At 34.7% G+C, this 17,005-nt stretch overlaps 3 protein-coding genes across 3 annotated transcripts; 1 reads left to right on the forward strand and 2 right to left on the reverse strand.

Moving 5' to 3' along the window:
* Positions 1 to 215: 215 nt before the first annotated feature.
* LOC6647688 (double-strand-break repair protein rad21-like protein 1) lies at positions 216 to 3,076 on the reverse strand. The gene is made up of 8 exons (XM_002070194.4): positions 2,749 to 3,076; positions 2,407 to 2,691; positions 2,070 to 2,193; positions 1,815 to 1,994; positions 1,500 to 1,749; positions 717 to 1,434; positions 488 to 649; positions 216 to 377 (listed from the first exon to the last, which is right to left on the reverse strand). The coding sequence occupies exons 1-8, from the start codon at positions 3,004 to 3,006 to the stop codon at positions 252 to 254; spliced, it is 2,103 nt and encodes a 700-aa protein (XP_002070230.1). The 5' UTR covers positions 3,007 to 3,076; the 3' UTR covers positions 216 to 251.
* A 450-nt stretch (positions 3,077 to 3,526) lies between these two features.
* On the forward strand, positions 3,527 to 13,641 carry LOC6647686 (unconventional myosin heavy chain 6). The gene is made up of 21 exons (XM_015177329.3): positions 3,527 to 3,789; positions 5,006 to 5,122; positions 5,360 to 5,422; positions 5,927 to 6,034; positions 6,105 to 6,249; positions 6,315 to 6,889; positions 6,963 to 7,205; positions 7,277 to 7,779; positions 7,875 to 8,394; positions 8,458 to 8,567; positions 8,658 to 8,910; positions 9,026 to 9,685; positions 9,814 to 10,037; positions 10,106 to 10,244; positions 10,320 to 10,715; positions 10,788 to 11,763; positions 11,842 to 12,140; positions 12,232 to 12,564; positions 12,638 to 13,048; positions 13,115 to 13,318; positions 13,456 to 13,641. The coding sequence occupies exons 2-21, from the start codon at positions 5,012 to 5,014 to the stop codon at positions 13,513 to 13,515; spliced, it is 6,333 nt and encodes a 2,110-aa protein (XP_015032815.2). The 5' UTR covers positions 3,527 to 3,789; positions 5,006 to 5,011; the 3' UTR covers positions 13,516 to 13,641.
* Positions 13,642 to 13,720: 79 nt separating this feature from the next.
* Positions 13,721 to 16,823, reverse strand: LOC6647685 (rho GTPase-activating protein 11A). Its single transcript, XM_023178219.2, has 5 exons — positions 16,447 to 16,823; positions 16,194 to 16,385; positions 15,579 to 16,137; positions 15,313 to 15,520; positions 13,721 to 15,256 (listed from the first exon to the last, which is right to left on the reverse strand). Exons 1-5 carry the CDS (start codon positions 16,537 to 16,539, stop codon positions 13,858 to 13,860), a joined length of 2,451 nt encoding a protein of 816 aa, XP_023033987.1. The 5' UTR covers positions 16,540 to 16,823; the 3' UTR covers positions 13,721 to 13,857.
* Between the last annotated feature and the right edge of the window lie 182 nt (positions 16,824 to 17,005).

Genomic DNA, 17,005 nt, shown 5'->3' on the forward strand with positions numbered 1-17,005 from the left:
GGGCAATAAATTTAACATTTTTGAAACAAACACTTCTAAGACTTAACTTCAAATCCAAGACTCTGAGATGGATGAGATTGTTAGATAAATTAATTGGCTTTTCATTGTTTAAGCGTGCCAACGGCAAAACCCTTGCCGTCATAAATAAATCGATAGAATCATTTAAATAAAAGTGGGAACTTAAACAGGTTATTTATTATTTTTTTATAATATAATTTAATTAAATCTTAGATTATAAAAATTAGTGCTAATTATAATTTCGGATTCTCAAACATTGGGCCACGTGTCACTGTAATGTCGGCATAAGGTGCAGATTGTGTAATATTTAGCGCCTTACATTTCTTTAATACGAGAAGAGAATAAAACCTTTGGGCCGCCTGGAATGATATAAAATAATAAAAAAATTTAGTTTGTGCCGGTTTTCAAGTTATTAAGATTAAAACTCTGTACTTAATTGATGGATTAAAAGTTAATGTATTGAAATTACCTGCTTCCTTGTGTTCCGGACTGTTAATTGTGAGAGAAGCAATTGATCTTTATTAACAAAATGCGATCTAACATCATTGAACAGCTGAGCTGCCCTTTTATTTAAAACTCTTTCTTCAAATTGTTCATCCGTCTCATTCTCCATTTGTTCGTCATTAGGATTCTAAAAAAAACAAATTGTATTAAAGATTAATCAATCAATCATATTTGATTGTTCCTTCAGGACTTACCGGAACTTGAACGGACGGTGCAAAATCATAATCATTCCAATCGGTAGAAATATCACATGACTTATTATAAGGGACATCTCCAATGGGTCTTATATCAGCATCGTTAAGTATTGAGCTGATTTGGTCGGTTGGTAGGTTGGGAATGGAATCATTTTCACCATCATGTACTGGGGACATCTGGCCATGATCCAAACCGGCGGGAGATAAATCCTCATGATGAAAGTCATCACCCATGTCATTTTGTCGTGGAGTAAGTGGTAGCTCGTTTAATGTAGAAAATTGTTCCATGTCATTAAATGATAATAGAGGTGGACTTCGCATATTATCAAACATTGTTGTTTCGCCTTCGGTTTCCTTTGTAACATTATCCAATGATACTGCTGACAATCCTAATGTTTTGTCGTTTTCTCTGATCATATCTGGAGCTGCCAGACTCTGAGTAAGTGTCTCATTTGGATCATTTGTAGAAAGTGCGGATATCTCATTCTTTCGCTTTCGTCCTTTTTTCGTAACGATAAGTAATGACGTCTCGTTTTCATGTGCATACAGCTCAATACCTAGAACATCCATAGGAGCCACACAAGTGAAATCTTCCAGCGGCGTTGAATGCGATAATAATTGCCGATTATAGTTGTTCAATAGCGCTCTGGCTGGTATTGATCTTGATGGTAGCGAAAATAGTTTTTCAACACCTCCCGTCTCTTTCCAATACATTAACCTTTGGAAAATGAATAAATTATATTGTGAATCCATGTATTATATTGCCAAAAAGTTAAACCATACCTTTTTGTGGGTGGTGCAAGATCGAGGGTGGTCAATATATCTGAAGTGTCCGCTAACTGCGCCTTCATTTCCTCGCCAGAAATATTCTTAATTTCGTCAATTATAAGTTTCCTCTTGCGTTTTGCCTTTGTAACACCTTTATAGACAGTTGCGTCAATAGGAGCTAGTGCGAATCCCTCGTCCTCATTTTGTATTAAAGTTGAGTCATTCAAAGCTACTTCGCTACTGATGTTTGGATCTTCATTATTATCTGAAAAAAATATATTTAAGTTTTTATCTCAAAATACTCAATATTAAATGATTTTCAATACACACCTTCCTTCTCTCCAACAATTGAATTGGCGCAAGACGAGGCAGGGGAAGGCACATTATCGAAATTATCAACGCCATCATCTGAGTCGTCTGCCATATTGACCGGTGGAACTTCCTTGCTTATACTGTCAGCTGGTGGAGGTTCTCGAAACAGGTCATCATCATCAACGAATAGATCCGGTGCTGAAATACAATGGAAGAATATACGATTATTAGTTTGCTCTACTTACTTAAGTTATGATTAAAGCAGTTACTTACGTCCTAGAGAATCTCCAAACCCATCTCCGTCTAAGCGGTCATCGGGTATTTCGGTTTGGACCAATCTTATATTTGGGTCACTTGATTCAACATCGGCCAACACATCATCTTGGAATAGTTGATCCTGAAAAACCGCCAAAAAGAACAAAATAGTTAGTTATTATTACACTTTGAAATGTTATCACTTAAACCAATTAATTGTAACTAAGAAAATCAGTTTTAGTTGATTTTAAAAACTAGTTTTTCTTATTGGAAAATTTCATTATATCGATTATCTTCTTTGAAGCGTAAAAGTGAAGTGTTTCAAAAAGAAGCCCCAATATATTTAGTAACTCACGTTTGCAGATAAGGATCCTCGCATTATTTCTGGAGTGTCTGCTTCAAAACCAATGTCACCAAAGCCATCGTCCTGCAATGAGAGTGACAAACTGCCATAGTCCTCCCGCATGGTGATCTCATCTGCTCGGGATTGATTGATGGAGAACTGTGCTTCGATATCTATGTCATTTAACTCCGGCAGAGCCGTATCGAAGTCATGAAATACTTCTGGCAATGTAATTGCGTTGACGTTTGCTTCCCTGTGCCCTTCTGGTAAATCAACCATTCCAGGCCTAAATGCCATCTATAAAATACAAGTTTTTAGTATTTCTGTTCTGTTCACTATTTAACAAACACAAACCTTAATTTTGACAAACGCCTCATTGCAATCGGCTAAAAGGTATTTGGCTTTTCTTGAATAGATCCGCACGACGCCCAACAACAAATGGCCGGAGGTGCGGAGCGCCAATTTCACTTTGGGCTGCAGAATGCCCTCCACTGACTTTTCAATATTTGTTTCAAAAACATGCGCTTTTGTTATTTTTTTGTCCCAATGTGCTGCTAGCCATATTCTGGCTAACGGGCCCTTTTTGGCCAATATTATATGTTCATAAAACATTGTTTTTCTAATACAGTTTTACCAATTATTAACTACACAAATACATTCGCTTCGATAACTTTTACACAATTAATCGATAACATTATTGTATACATTCACGAAGCGTGTTAAGGGTACTCGTCCGCAAGAAATCTAGTGTAGAGAAATGATAAAATCATTTCGTGATTTTTCTAGCAATTTGTTTTCCAATAATTACGAAATTAATATATATCAAAATTCCTTAATAATTTATGAGCTTTGTTGCGGTATTTATTAATATTTACGAAAAAAGATGCAATTAATTCGAGTAATAAAACTCATCTTTAAGCTGATAATAATACAGTTAAAATTTAAATATTATTTTTGCGGCTCTGTCAATTTGTTTAGAATCTATATTACAAAATAATGTGCCAAAAGTTTCCCAATTTTGTTAGGTGTATATGTACCACCAATTATTATTATCGATAATTTATCGATGATTCATATTTGATAAATTCGAGATGCTGTATGTGTGTATGTATGTAAACACACACACACAAACAAACATACATTTACATGTGTATTTATGTTTATCCTGAGCTAAAGGATACAGTTTTTGTTCATGTGTATCCCGAGAAGGAAAAAAAGGATATGAATTAATTGTTGTTAATGTGCTAAGCCTTGTGTGTTTTTTTATTCGTAGTGGCTATAAATGCAGACATGTGCCAAAATGTGTTCTAATATTAATAATTTTATGTAAATTCAAAAAAGACCCGCCCTAACGGGGAAAAGTTGATTGAACCCTCGCAAAGTGATAAGAAAAAGGTGCAGTTTTAATCAATTGTTATTCCTCAACGTTATTAATTTTCATTTTTATACCATAAAAGGACACACTCCCTTTATGGTGTTAAATTGCCAGTGGAGTACTAGGGTACATACATACATATGTGTGTGTGTATGTTTCTAAATTTGTGTATTTGCACACTCCTGTACATACATATTTATGCCCTTTTGTGTTTATGCTAATTTTGAATATCTGAATGTAACAGGTATTTTCATTTACCTATACAATCCATATATGCATACACATATGTATATATACCTCCTTTTCGATCGTTCATAAGAACGCCTATGAATAATCAAATATACATACTTACATACATACATATGTGAGGAGTATGATAAGTCCAAACGTGTGTATGTATGTACAGTGGGCTAAAATAATCGTCACACCCTAAATATTTAAAAGGACATTCTTGAAATTTTTCTATTCGGAAAATACATACGAAAGAAAAGATAAAAAAGTAAAACAAAAACATAAGAAAAGATAAAAAAAAATAAACAAACAGCTGATTGCGTGATAAACAGGTTCTTAACAATGGCTTTTTGACGTTTCTACATCCATGCATATGTAAACCCGCATTCCCTTTTGTATGAGTGTGCATTGTTTTTTTTTCGCACAAATATTTGTCAAAAGTGCTATGTGATTTGCGGAATCAGCGCTTTTTCTTGGATTTTTAATTGTGCGAATGCGTTCATTAAACCATCATATCCCAATAATATTCTTAAAATTCGACAAAAAATTCTAAACGGAGTGAAATAGAATCGTCTTCATAGCTTTGAAGCTAATCAAATATTTATGCATACGTATACGTATGTAGAGTGATTTGATCTATTTACTATCTGGCATTTAGAGGGTATTTAACTATTCTACCAATATATAGGACTGCGTTTACTACTGTAATTGTCGCCCTGGACACTGTCGAATTAATTCACTACTTCCCTTTTCTTAGTTTCAACTAAAAACTTGTGTGAAATGCCTACTTAGAGAAGTAGGAATAATATTTAATTTCAGTCAACACATCGACTTTGTGTTTATTCAGAATAAGTTATTCTACTAGCAAGTGTCGAAAAATATTTTTCTTAATTCCATTCAATAGTTCAATTTTCAAAAAAAAGATTTAATTCAGTGATTATTCTATATGCAGGTGTCGAGAACAATAATAAAATAGTTGTATTAACTAATCTAATATAATTCCAGACAAATATGGCGGCCAGGCAGCATATCGGAACTGAGGATATGACATCCATATCAGAAATAGACGAAAATGGAATAAACTGCAATCTCAACCTTCGTTACAGTAGCGATAAAATATACGTATCCTTTTGCACAAGAAAAAGAAGAAAAACAAAGAGAAGGTCTTATTTCAGCAAATATTACTTAATTTATTCTAGTAACATCTACAAAATTTACCTAAAACTCAAGAGTGACTCGATCCAAATTTAGCTATTGACATATTTTTAAATCGATTGTCGACTCTTTGAAATTTAAAATCATCTTATTCCCAAAGATTAACAGGCTCACAGGTTATTCCATGCTACAAATTAACTATAGACTTACACCGGCTCAATATTAATTGCTGTTAATCCATATAAATTTATTAACATATTTAATAAGGTAAGTGTTTGTTTACAATAAATATAATATATAATGTACAATAATATTTTATAGCATAAATTTAATCTTATACTTTTTCTCGTAATATTAATACAAATAAAAAATATGAGAGGTAAAGTTATTATTTAATAAATCTTAACAGTTTGTCCATCATTTGGCAATGCACAGGCAAAGAAGCAACCATTTGTTGCAACAATAACTATGTACGTCAAGTAGCCCCCCAGCTTTGATGTTTCCCCACTTTCAATCATATTCATGTTGTATTTATAGTAAATTTTGCATTTTCCACTTCCATCATTGACCACTTAAAAAAGACTGAATACACAGGGAATGATGGTTGATTTCAAAACTCGACTAAAGCTTCTAAAGTCAAGCATTCTTCTTTAAACTACCATTTACATTGATTTAAATTTCATGGCAGAGTTCTTTAACCTTTGTATATGATCAGATAAATACATAATCGTAGTTACCTCGTCTAATATTATGATTTTGATTCATTTTCAGGAGCATGTCCATAAGTATCACAAGTGCAAACTGGGATCCCTGGAGCCACATGTGTTTGCATTAGCAGAAGCCGCATATAGAAGCATTGTTGATGATCAAATAAATCAGGTGAGAGTATAAGAAAATTTATTGTTAGTTCATGTGGTATTTTTAACGTTTATAATTCGGATTCTTTTAGTCATGCGTCATATCTGGAGAATCTGGTGCTGGGAAAACGGAAACTACCAAATTTATTCTTCAATATCTTTGTACAATAACATCAAATGTTTCAACGTGGGTGCAGCAGCAAATTTTGGAGGCTAATACAATCTTAGAAGCTTTTGGTAAATAAGACAAGGATTCAATGTCAATGAGTATTAAAAATTTGCATATATTTTGTTGATTCTAGGCAATGCAAAGACAATCCGAAATGATAATAGTTCTCGGTTTGGTAAATTTATGCAAGTCTGTTTCGATGGAGCACATTCGATTAAGGGTTGCGTGATACAGGACTATTTACTCGAACAATCACGGATAACATTTCAAAGTCATGGAGAACGAAATTATCATGTTATGTATCAGTTGGTGGCTCAGGGTCAAAAGAATGCAGATATTGCAGAAGCACTTCATTTAAAACCGCCGGAATTTTATAAATATTTAAATACTTCAGACGACATTCCAATCGATTTAGATTTGGAATCAATTAAATTTGATGCACTTACAATGGCGTTCACAGTGCTGCAGATTCCGCAAGCCATAATTGATGGGGTATTCAAGATCTTGAGTTCAATATTATGGCTTGGTAATATTGAATTCATGGACATTGATGGGGAACGTTGTGATTTTTCAACTAACGATCATGATATCATATTGACGCTATCAAAGCTTTTGGGTCTAAACTCTGATGATCTTAGAAAGGTTTTACTACTTCGGCAAATAAATGTTCGTGGTAATATAACTGAAATACCTTTAAAAATGCCAGAGGTAAGTAATCCTTACGTTTTACATGGTTAAAAAAACAATTTTTTATTAATATTTATTTTTTTGTACCTTTTAGGCAATAGAGAATAGACATGCAATGGCAAAAGCTTTGTATTCCAAAACGTTTACGTGGCTTGTTACTAAAATAAATAGTTGCACGAATCCAGGACAAGATGGTACCAAATTTTTGGGAGTTCTTGACATTTTTGGTTTTGAAAATTTTGCACAAAACTCTTTTGAGCAATTGTGCATTAATTACACCAACGAAAAGTTGCACAAATTCTTTAATCATTATGTATTTGCCCTAGAGCAATCGATTGTAAGTATTATCCAAGACGTATCTAATTTATACTCGCCAATTAAATTATTTATAATTATCTATATTTCTAGTACAAACAAGAAGATATTATTTACACACATGTAGAGTTTACGGACAACTCTTTATGCTTGGAACTGATTGAGAAACCTCCAAGATGTATATTTAAACTACTAACAGAGCAGTGCCATATGCCAAAAGGCTCTGATTCAGCTTATTTGAATAATATGCATGCGGAATTCGAATTCAATCCAACATATATAAAAGGTGCAGATCGTAGGCACTGGGAAACTGAATTTGGCATCAAGCATTATGCTGGTGTTGTTCTTTATGCTGTCGATGGATTTGTTGATAAGAATCGAGATGTTCAACAAGATGTATTATTTGATTTCATGAGCCGAAGTGAAGATGTCTTTGTTAAACAACTGTCCAAATATCAGGATCAACAGTTTTCAAATAATTTACAAGCCTGTTCAACATATCCACGTGGATCAACTAAAACTAAGGCTACAGTTAGTGATCATTTTCGCCATCAGCTACAATCTCTTATCGATGTACTTCAAAATACAAAACCTTGGTAAGTAGACAAGCTTATAAAGTTTTTTTAATTTAAAGTAAAAGAATCAACAAGTTGAACAACTTTAATTCACATTTAAATTCTATATCCTATAGGTATGTACGCTGCATAAAGCCAAACTCACTGAAACTTGCAAACAACTATAATGATTCAATGGTATTGGATCAACTGAAATATCTTGGAATACTCGACATAATTCGAATTCGAAGGGAAGGATTCCCAATTCATTTGACCTATGAAGACTTTATTTCAAAATACAAATGTTTAATACAAAATAAGTCATATTCAGGAACCCGTGATGATATTAACCATGTTCTAGAAGAACTGAAAGTTCCAAAAACTGAATGGCAAATTGGCAAAACGAAAGTATTTCTGCGAACAATTGCTTATGAACCATTGGAAGACAAACGAAAAGACATAATATGTAAGAACGCGATCATAATACAAAAATACTGGAGAGGATATTATTCGTTTAAGCAGTACCAAAGAATTAAGAAGGCTGTGCTGCAAATACAGCATGCATACAGAGGATGGAAGTTGAGAATTCGATTCATGAGAATGCGTCGAAGCGCCATTATCATACAAAGTCGTTTGAGAGGAGTTTTTGCCAGAGAGGTTCGTACGAGTGTTTATATTAAGATATACATTATTACAGATTAAATCATTCCAAACAAACAGGTGGCAGCAGCTTTACGTGAAATGCGTCGAGTTGATGAGGAAATGAAGAAACGTGATCAAATGTTAAAGGAATCGCCCATTCATTCTGACGCTATTGCCGACGTTGAAAGGTGAGTGAGGCAGTGATATAAGTAACAATAAGTCTAGCTGTCTTCTCATTTACAATTCTAATATATACAATTTGCAATTCTTGATTCCAGACTTGTACAGAAGGAGATTACGGTGCTTGCTTCTATGGCCGAGCATATTAACAACTCTACAAACAACAAAACAATTGTTGAAAAGAATTCTCCCGATTCAGGAGACCAGACAGCTTCACAAGGCCTAGATCCAGTTGACTTGGACAATTTGTTTGCATTCCTAAGCGAAGTTACCACAGCTTCACCGCCCAATCCACTTATTGAGGAAATAAATGACAAAATGAATAATTTAGTTAGTGATCTTGATGAGGAAGTAAGTAATCTAAGCAAGAGGAGGAGGAAACAATCTGAGTGTGATATGTAAAACTCAGTGCTTTCTAGTTGATATTCATTTAAAGTTACTATAACACAATGTGTTTGAATTTCAGATTGAAATCTGCATGCAAAAGGAGTCAGCGCATATTCCACGTGATCAAGATAATGTTATAACTAACAAAGGCATTCCATCGCTTCCTGAGCCAACTATGCCACCACCACCTCCACCCACTGCACCTGCCGAAAACAGCACTACGAAGCCAACGAAGTTCACACCAGAACCAATATACGAAGCAGTCAAACAGCCGGAAATCAGTCAAACTCCTCCAAAAATAGTGCCAGATTTCTCAAATGGTAACAACAAAGATGTCAAGTTAATTGAAAATATGCATAATAAAAAGGAGAAGGAATCTGCTGCACCGACCTCTCCACTCTCGTTTATGAGAGAGGATGACGAAAGGGAGCAGAGACGCAAGCATCGAGTTGAAAAGAAACTCCAGGAAATGCATAACTTAAATGGGGAAATACAAAAGGAAATTTGTAACAATGATTCTCAATACAATATTTTGGAATTCGCTGAAAACTATTACAATGCTCATGAGCGTTCAATGGACGGCACGTTAATTGCAACATTGACAAGAAAGGGCAAAAAGATCATGGATATAATGCCAAAATACGAAATGATTACGTTTTCCAAAATAGAAAAAATTCCAACATCACATATTCACATGTATGATCCAGAAAATGTCTTGCTGGCCTGTAATGTTTTTCGAGTGAGTAATACTTCATCAAACTTTCTAGGAAAAAGAATTCTACAGCATGCGCTCGTGAGAGCAAGTCTAATCTTATTTCATAAATGACATATTACCATTATTTTATGATTATCTTTCTCAATTTGTAGGAATTGTGGAAGTACATGCGTGGCGAACTGAATTCCGAACGTGAACTTCAAAGTATTCAATACATTATTGGTTTGGGCATTGAGAGAGAAGAATTGCGTGATGAAATTTTTGTTCAATGCATGAGACAAACAACGAATAATCCGAATATAGACTGGACTGATCGATTATGGCTTTTAATGTGTCTTCTAATTGTCGCCTTTCAGCCAAGTAAAATGTTGTTTAGGTAAATTCAATATAAATCTAAGTAAATTCTAAAAAGAAGTTATAACTATGATACTTATAAAATTACAGGTATTACGTATCCTTTCTTAAGAAAAATTTGAAAGTTTTGGAAGGAAAACTAAGGCAGTATGCTCAATGGTGCTTTGACAATTGTAAGAGCACAAAAGTATCGACGAGGTTGTATCCACCATCTAGTGTTGAAGTTGCTGTAAGTTTAACCAATATTCTATACTTAATCACTGCTACATAACGATTTAATCTATGTTTTTATATACATTTTTAGGCTATGCGACGCCTTGGAACTATTGTGTGTAGATTTTTTTTCTTGGATGCACGAACAAAAGCCATTGATGTTCACCCAACCGATACTGCCGGAGATGCAGTGCAGAAACTCGCCGATAAACTTAGTCTGGCATCAATTGAGGGCTGGGCCATCTATCAATCACGTCCAGATGGTGAAGAACATATAAAAAGTTTTGATTATCTATATGATATTATATCCGCATGGGAACTTAAACAAACTTCCTCAAGTGCCCTGAAAAGACTTTCGAATGGCTCTACATCAGGGGAAAATCGTTTTGTTTTTAAAAAGCGATTGTTCAAGTCAACGCGTGAGCTGTCACAAGATCCCGTGGAAGTTAGTATGCTATATGCACAAGCAGTGTACAGCGTGGTTAAAGTAAGTATCTATAAAATACACTTTGTTTAAAATGGGATAGTTTAAAGTTTCCCCTTTTTTCTTTTGTTTTAGTGCGATGATTTTCCAGTAAGCGAAAAAGTTGCTCTCCAGTTAGCTGGTTTGCAAGCACAAGTAGCTTTAGGCGATCCATCGAATCAGCCAAAGCCGGAATATTATTGTGACATCAATACGTTTTTGCCCAGCCGTATATCGAAAACAAGAGAGCAACAATTCTGGATTCCAATTTTAGCTCAAGCTCATCGACAATATGGCTCATCGAGAAATGAACTGACTGCAAAAGTGTTATATCTGAGTTGTGTAATGCAGTACCCTTTATATGGTACAACAATGTTTAGCGTTATTTACAAGGGCTACTGGAGTTTTGTTAATAACATTATTCTCGGCGTTAATTGTGAGGGAATTCTCTTTATTCAGCCGGAGGATAAATTAGTTATTTACCAATTCAAATATACAGATATTGAATCAATAATGCTAGATCCCAGTGATAGTTTTATAACTATATCACTTAATCGAACTTCACAGCAGATAACTAAGCATGCTCGTGATGGAAGCTCTGTGTTGGACTCACAAAAGTGCTTTGTCTTTGAAACATTGCAGAAAAATGAAATAGGATCACTGATAATATCCTATTGTCCTGCACTATCGAATTGGATATTAAATGTTCTAGATTGCTCTAAAAAGAGTAAAGGAATAACAAATGAAGATAGAGCACGATTATATCAAAATGTAGTTATATGCCGAAGGCAATTAATTGATATGGATGTGGTCAGGAAGCCTCATGAATCTGGAGGGTTCTTAAGGAATACCCTACGTCGTCTTTCCAAGCACCGTATTGAAAAATTGAGAACAGAACAAAGAACAAATACTCAGGATCATGGCGAGACATATAAGGGATTTACTCATTCGTTTTGGGCTTTCAGTAAGCAACAAATTCCATTCTGTCTAAGCACAATTTCCGATCAAGATGAAACAATAATGGTTCAAATTTTTGATTCAATATTAACATTTTCGGGTCTCGGAACATCTGGTAAGTTGTAGTTTTGGCTATTTCACCCTTCCATAACAAACAAAGAGTTTCTGAAATTATGCTTTTATAAAATTTCAGGTGAAACAATCAAAAGAGCTGAAGATGAACATATACGCATAGTGCAGTCCATAATGGATAAATGCATGAAAAAGGAATCTTTACTCAATGAACTATATCTGCAGTTAATCAAACAAACAACGGACCATCCGGACGCTAACTCAAGAATAAATCTCAAAAACTGGGCTCTACTATCAGTGGCATGCAGCGTTATACTACCAACCATTAAATGTATTCGAAAGTACTTAATTGCTCATTTAAAACGATGCGCCAGTGATTATATATCTGAAGAGGGAAAGTACGCTAGATTTGCCGAAAAGGTATATACAGAAATAAATTATTGTTAGTTATTGTATTAATTATTGTTAGTTATTGTTCATTATACTAATGTATTGATTGTTTTCTATTTAGTGTTTTTTCAAAACTCAAGGAACCCGTCGACGCCAATGGACACCAAGTTGTGAAGAGATTCTATGCACAACAAATCGAAGACTTTGCTATTCCAAGTTCTTTTTCATGGATGGCCAATATTACTCCATAGAATTTCATCCGAGTTCAACATCGAATGATGTGATAGAAATAATAAAAAAGAAAATCGGCTTACAAGAGAACTCGAAAGGATACGCGCTGTATGAAGTAATAGGCAATACTGAAAGAAGTCTTTTGGGTGAGGAGAAGGTATGCGACATAATGGCGAAATGGGAAAAATATCGCAATGCTTCCCAACAAGGTGCAGCAAATCAGGTTGGTATACAATAAACAAAAATTTGAGATTTCCCTGAACTAATTTGTGTTTGAAATGTTGCCTGCTTTTCAGCCAAATAGTGCTATCCTTCCAAGACAGCACCATTACATGTTCCTATTTAAAAAGCATTTGTTTTGCGACAATTACATCAATTTGGACGATTCAATTGAAAAGGAGCTGCTCTATCATCAAAATCTGCATAGCCTGAGAAGTGAACGTTATCCAATCACTGAAATGGAAGCAATTATGTTGACCGCGCTCCAGGGTCAACTGGAACTTGGTGATTGTCGCGAAACCCTGTGTGATTATAGAACAGTTGCCAGTCATTGTCTTCCGCCAAGATTTGTGCCCAACATACCACATGAGGCAGTCGCTATGCATCATCAGAGTCTACGTGGAATGCTGCCAGCAGAGGCAAAGAAAGCATTCTTAAATCTAATTCAAAGCTGGCCTCTCCACCGCGCAACCATATTTGATGTTATGGTGAGTGGAATAAGACAATAAAAAATTCTCAACATATTTAACATCATATTTTTGTATATATTTCAGCAAACATTCACTTCAAACTGGCCTCGAATGTTGTGGCTTGCTGTCGACCAAAAAGGTATACATTTACTGGAGCATCGATCTCGAAATATTTTATGTACCCACGATTATGAATCAATTTTATCATTCTCTCCGAATATGAACTCTTTAATGATATTCACCGGAACTGAGAAAAAGCAATCCAAAGTTATATTAAGTACTTCACAGGTAATTAACGTGTGATTAAGTTTATACAAAACAGAAAGTGAATAGAACTTGTATTTTTTTGTATAAATTATTATTTTTTAAATTTCAATTCGCAGAAAATGAATCACACTAATAAAATATATTATTTCTTCCTGCAGGCTTTCCAAATAACGACTCTCATAAAGGAATACTCCGAAATAGCTAAAGAAAAAAAATAAATTATATAAATGCAAATGTTATAATAAAATAAATAAATTCAAAAGTCATAAAGTTAGTTATCCATAAAATAAACATTAATTCAAAAGTGTATTTGTGTTTCTATTGACCAAAATAGATCTGTTATTCAATTTACAATTAATATACAATATTATAAAGTATATTCAACCGTGATTTTATTTATTTACATTTAATATTGAAAGAATCTATTAGCGCATTTTTGCTTTATGCATATTTTATTGATTTCAGCGATATGGCAAAATACAAAATTATAGTCATTAAAAAGATTTTAAAATTATTAACATTTAATCAATGTATATTTTTCACATTTAATATAATTACAATTATTTCCATGTGGTTTTAGTTTTGTCTGCTTGAGGCGAGTCTTTATAATTTTTAAACTGCAAATTGAATCGATTCTCAATATTATTGGGATATAATTTCCTTGGAGATTTATGAGTGAGCTGTTTAATAGCTTGACCAGGTTTCTGGCTTATCATTGGTCTTTTGTAGACACTTTTTGGAGTTTCTTTAAACAATTCGTTTTTATTTGCCGATGTCTTATTAAGACCAGGTTGCGTATTTATCTTAGCTTTCGCTGTACGTTTATCAGAGTCAATGTTTAAACCATCTTCTTGACTCTTATTATGCGATTTTGCCGAATCTTCGAGCTTATCGAAATGTTTGGCTTTAGCCCTAACCATGCCAGCATTTTGAGATCTCAGTCGGGCTATTGACTCACGACCGTTATCCTCGTTACTTGGTGTCGCCGCTGCTAAGCGACTCGATAGGCACATTGGCGTACGTTTTACAGAAACTGATTTAGGTGGAAGCATTGGGGTGTTACAAATTTCTGGAAAAGCATTGGTGGACTTAACATTATTAAATGTTGGAGTATACAAAGCACATTTATATAATTGTGAATTTCGATATTTTGAGTTTAATTTATCGTTAGTTGCCATCACTGAATGACAACTAGGTAAACTTTCAAAAAATGTTTCTGCAGGCAGCCAATTTTCCGAAATAACTTCTTCATTTTGTTTGCTACTTGACTTAAGAGGAGTTACCGCTGTATCTACTTGAATTGTGGGCAATGGTTTGTTAGATGACAGTGGATCATTAATAACAGAGGTGCCACTAACGTGCCAGGTTTTAGTTCTAGTAATGCGGGATCGCTCCTTCGATCGGCGTCGGATTGTTCCTATTTTTCTAGCACTGGGTGATCTAATTACTTGCTGATCTATCCTTCTTGTGATTTTCAGTCCTTTCTTTAGGCTTTGTGCCAGTTGTTCTGTTGCTGCATACGCCTCAGTCTCAATTAGAATTTTCTCAAATTTATTTTGCACTACTTCAGGGCCATTTAGAAGATTATCAGGAGGGCTTAATAACACTTTTTGGCTCACATCTTCGAATTCCTGAGATATTTGATTTTCAATGGCAGTGACACGTTGCTTTATAGCTTCATATTCACTCTTGAATATATGAATTTTGTCCGAATCTGTGCTCTTATCAAGCGTATTGGGTTTTGAGTCATCTAATGTTGGTAACTGGCACATGGCGTCATTAAGATCATCTTTTTCCGTATTACTACTGTTAGATATTAATTCTTTTCTTTTGGCTTCCTTTTTAGCCCATCCCGTACTAACTAGACTCCATCTTCGTTCCATTGTTTGTCCTGTGCTAGTCGGAAGATTTTGAATTTGCTGATCACCAGCCAAACTAAGTCTGGACATTTTATTATCCCTGTGAAAAAATTTAGGTTTATTCAATTTGTTGTTGAGATCCTATAGCAAACTTACTTCCTCTTAGAATTGAACATTAAGGGTTCCGTAAACTTTCGTTTTTGTGACATAATGGTGGAGAGAGGATTGCTCTGTTTGCCTAGAGGTTGTTTCTTCTTTGAATCCTCAAAGACATCATTTTTTTCTGATCCGTCGATGGAGCAGTCCAGATTATCTAAACTTCCAATGGCTGATCCAACGATTCTCTTCAGTCCATTAAACATTTCTAATTAAAATTGGTTAGTAATTAATACGATAACAACAAAAATATTATGTTGGCTTACCACTTCGTCTTTTCTTCTTTTTATTTGCGGTTTTTGTGGCACTGTCTTCAACAGTTGCATTTCTCTGCTTCAATTGTGTGTGCATAGTGACACCTAATGATCGCGCTGGCGTGCTTGGGTTCTTGGCTTTGAGCTGCTCCCTGATATTAGTTGGAATAGTTCCAATATGGTTGGCATGGTGAATCAATAGTTGTACAACTTTAATATGGTTCTTGAATCTCAAACTATTAAGATCCGAATATGGCATAATGCTGGGAGCTAAAACTATGGCGAGATTCTCTGCTGTCATTTTGTTGATCTCAGCATGTGTGGTCACAGTATTGAGAAACTGCATAAAGTAGGCCAATGTATGAAGCGACAGTGCCGGCAAAAGCAAACATGTCAGTTCTATGGATTTTATGCGATTCCTCTCGGTGATCTGTAAGCATCTCAGGAGCGTCTCATGTATAAAAACAGGAATGAGTGGCTCAGGTAGCTCCCGAAAGAAATAGCTAAGGATATTGGCAATGTCGATTACACGATGACTTTTACCCAGAGGAAGACCAGCCTCAAGGAATTTCTGGAATTTTTATAATATTACTTTCTTTACAATTATCACCCACCATAAATACTTACGCGTATTTCCCGCTGCTTAGCCATGGACCCGGCTTTACGGAAGATGCCTTCCGTATCAACATGTTCCAAAATATGACTACACGCTTCGGTTATGAACTGTGGGACCTGAACAACTGTGCCATTTGCCAGAAAGGCATCAGTGAGCCTTAAATAATCAAGTTTCTGGCGGAACAAACGCTGGCTGGATTTGTTCTGAAAAGGAAGCATTAAACTGATATATACGAAGAATTAAAATGTACCACTAAGTTCATACCTCAGTCTGTTTTGTTTTCTTCTCCTTGTGCTTTACTCCAATTTCTTTTAATTCGTTAATAATTAAATTGGACAATGCAAATATATTTGACATATTTTCACTTTAACAATTCCACTTTCCTTGCAAATGAAGACCGACGCCGACGCTTCCTCCTCCTTGCACTTACACTTTTGTTTGTTTCTTTTGCTTGTTTTTCGTAATCTGAGCCAGCTGTTTTTATTTACTTTTATTGTTCTTGGCTACGATATAAAAGGCTGTTTATTAATATCCTTAATTATCATTAATTAATAATATTCTTCCTTCGTTGTTTTAAATGTTTTATTGTTTTAAATGTTTTCACAATTTATCCCGCTGTTTGCTTGGAAGAAGGAAACAGAGGGAAAATAGGGGGATCGAACCGATATTCCTTTATCGTTACGAATTGAAGTTTTTGCGCCCATTTTAGATAACTATCGTTAATCCGGTATGACACTACAGCGATGCAAAATGACACATCTGACACTTTAGCTATAAATAGCTAGATTTAGCTACTTACAAAGTTTTAATAATTTCATTTATT

The sequence above is a fragment of the Drosophila willistoni genome, chromosome 3R (genome assembly GCF_018902025.1).
Source record: "Drosophila willistoni isolate 14030-0811.24 chromosome 3R, UCI_dwil_1.1, whole genome shotgun sequence".
Lineage (NCBI taxonomy): Eukaryota > Metazoa > Arthropoda > Insecta > Diptera > Drosophilidae > Drosophila > Drosophila willistoni.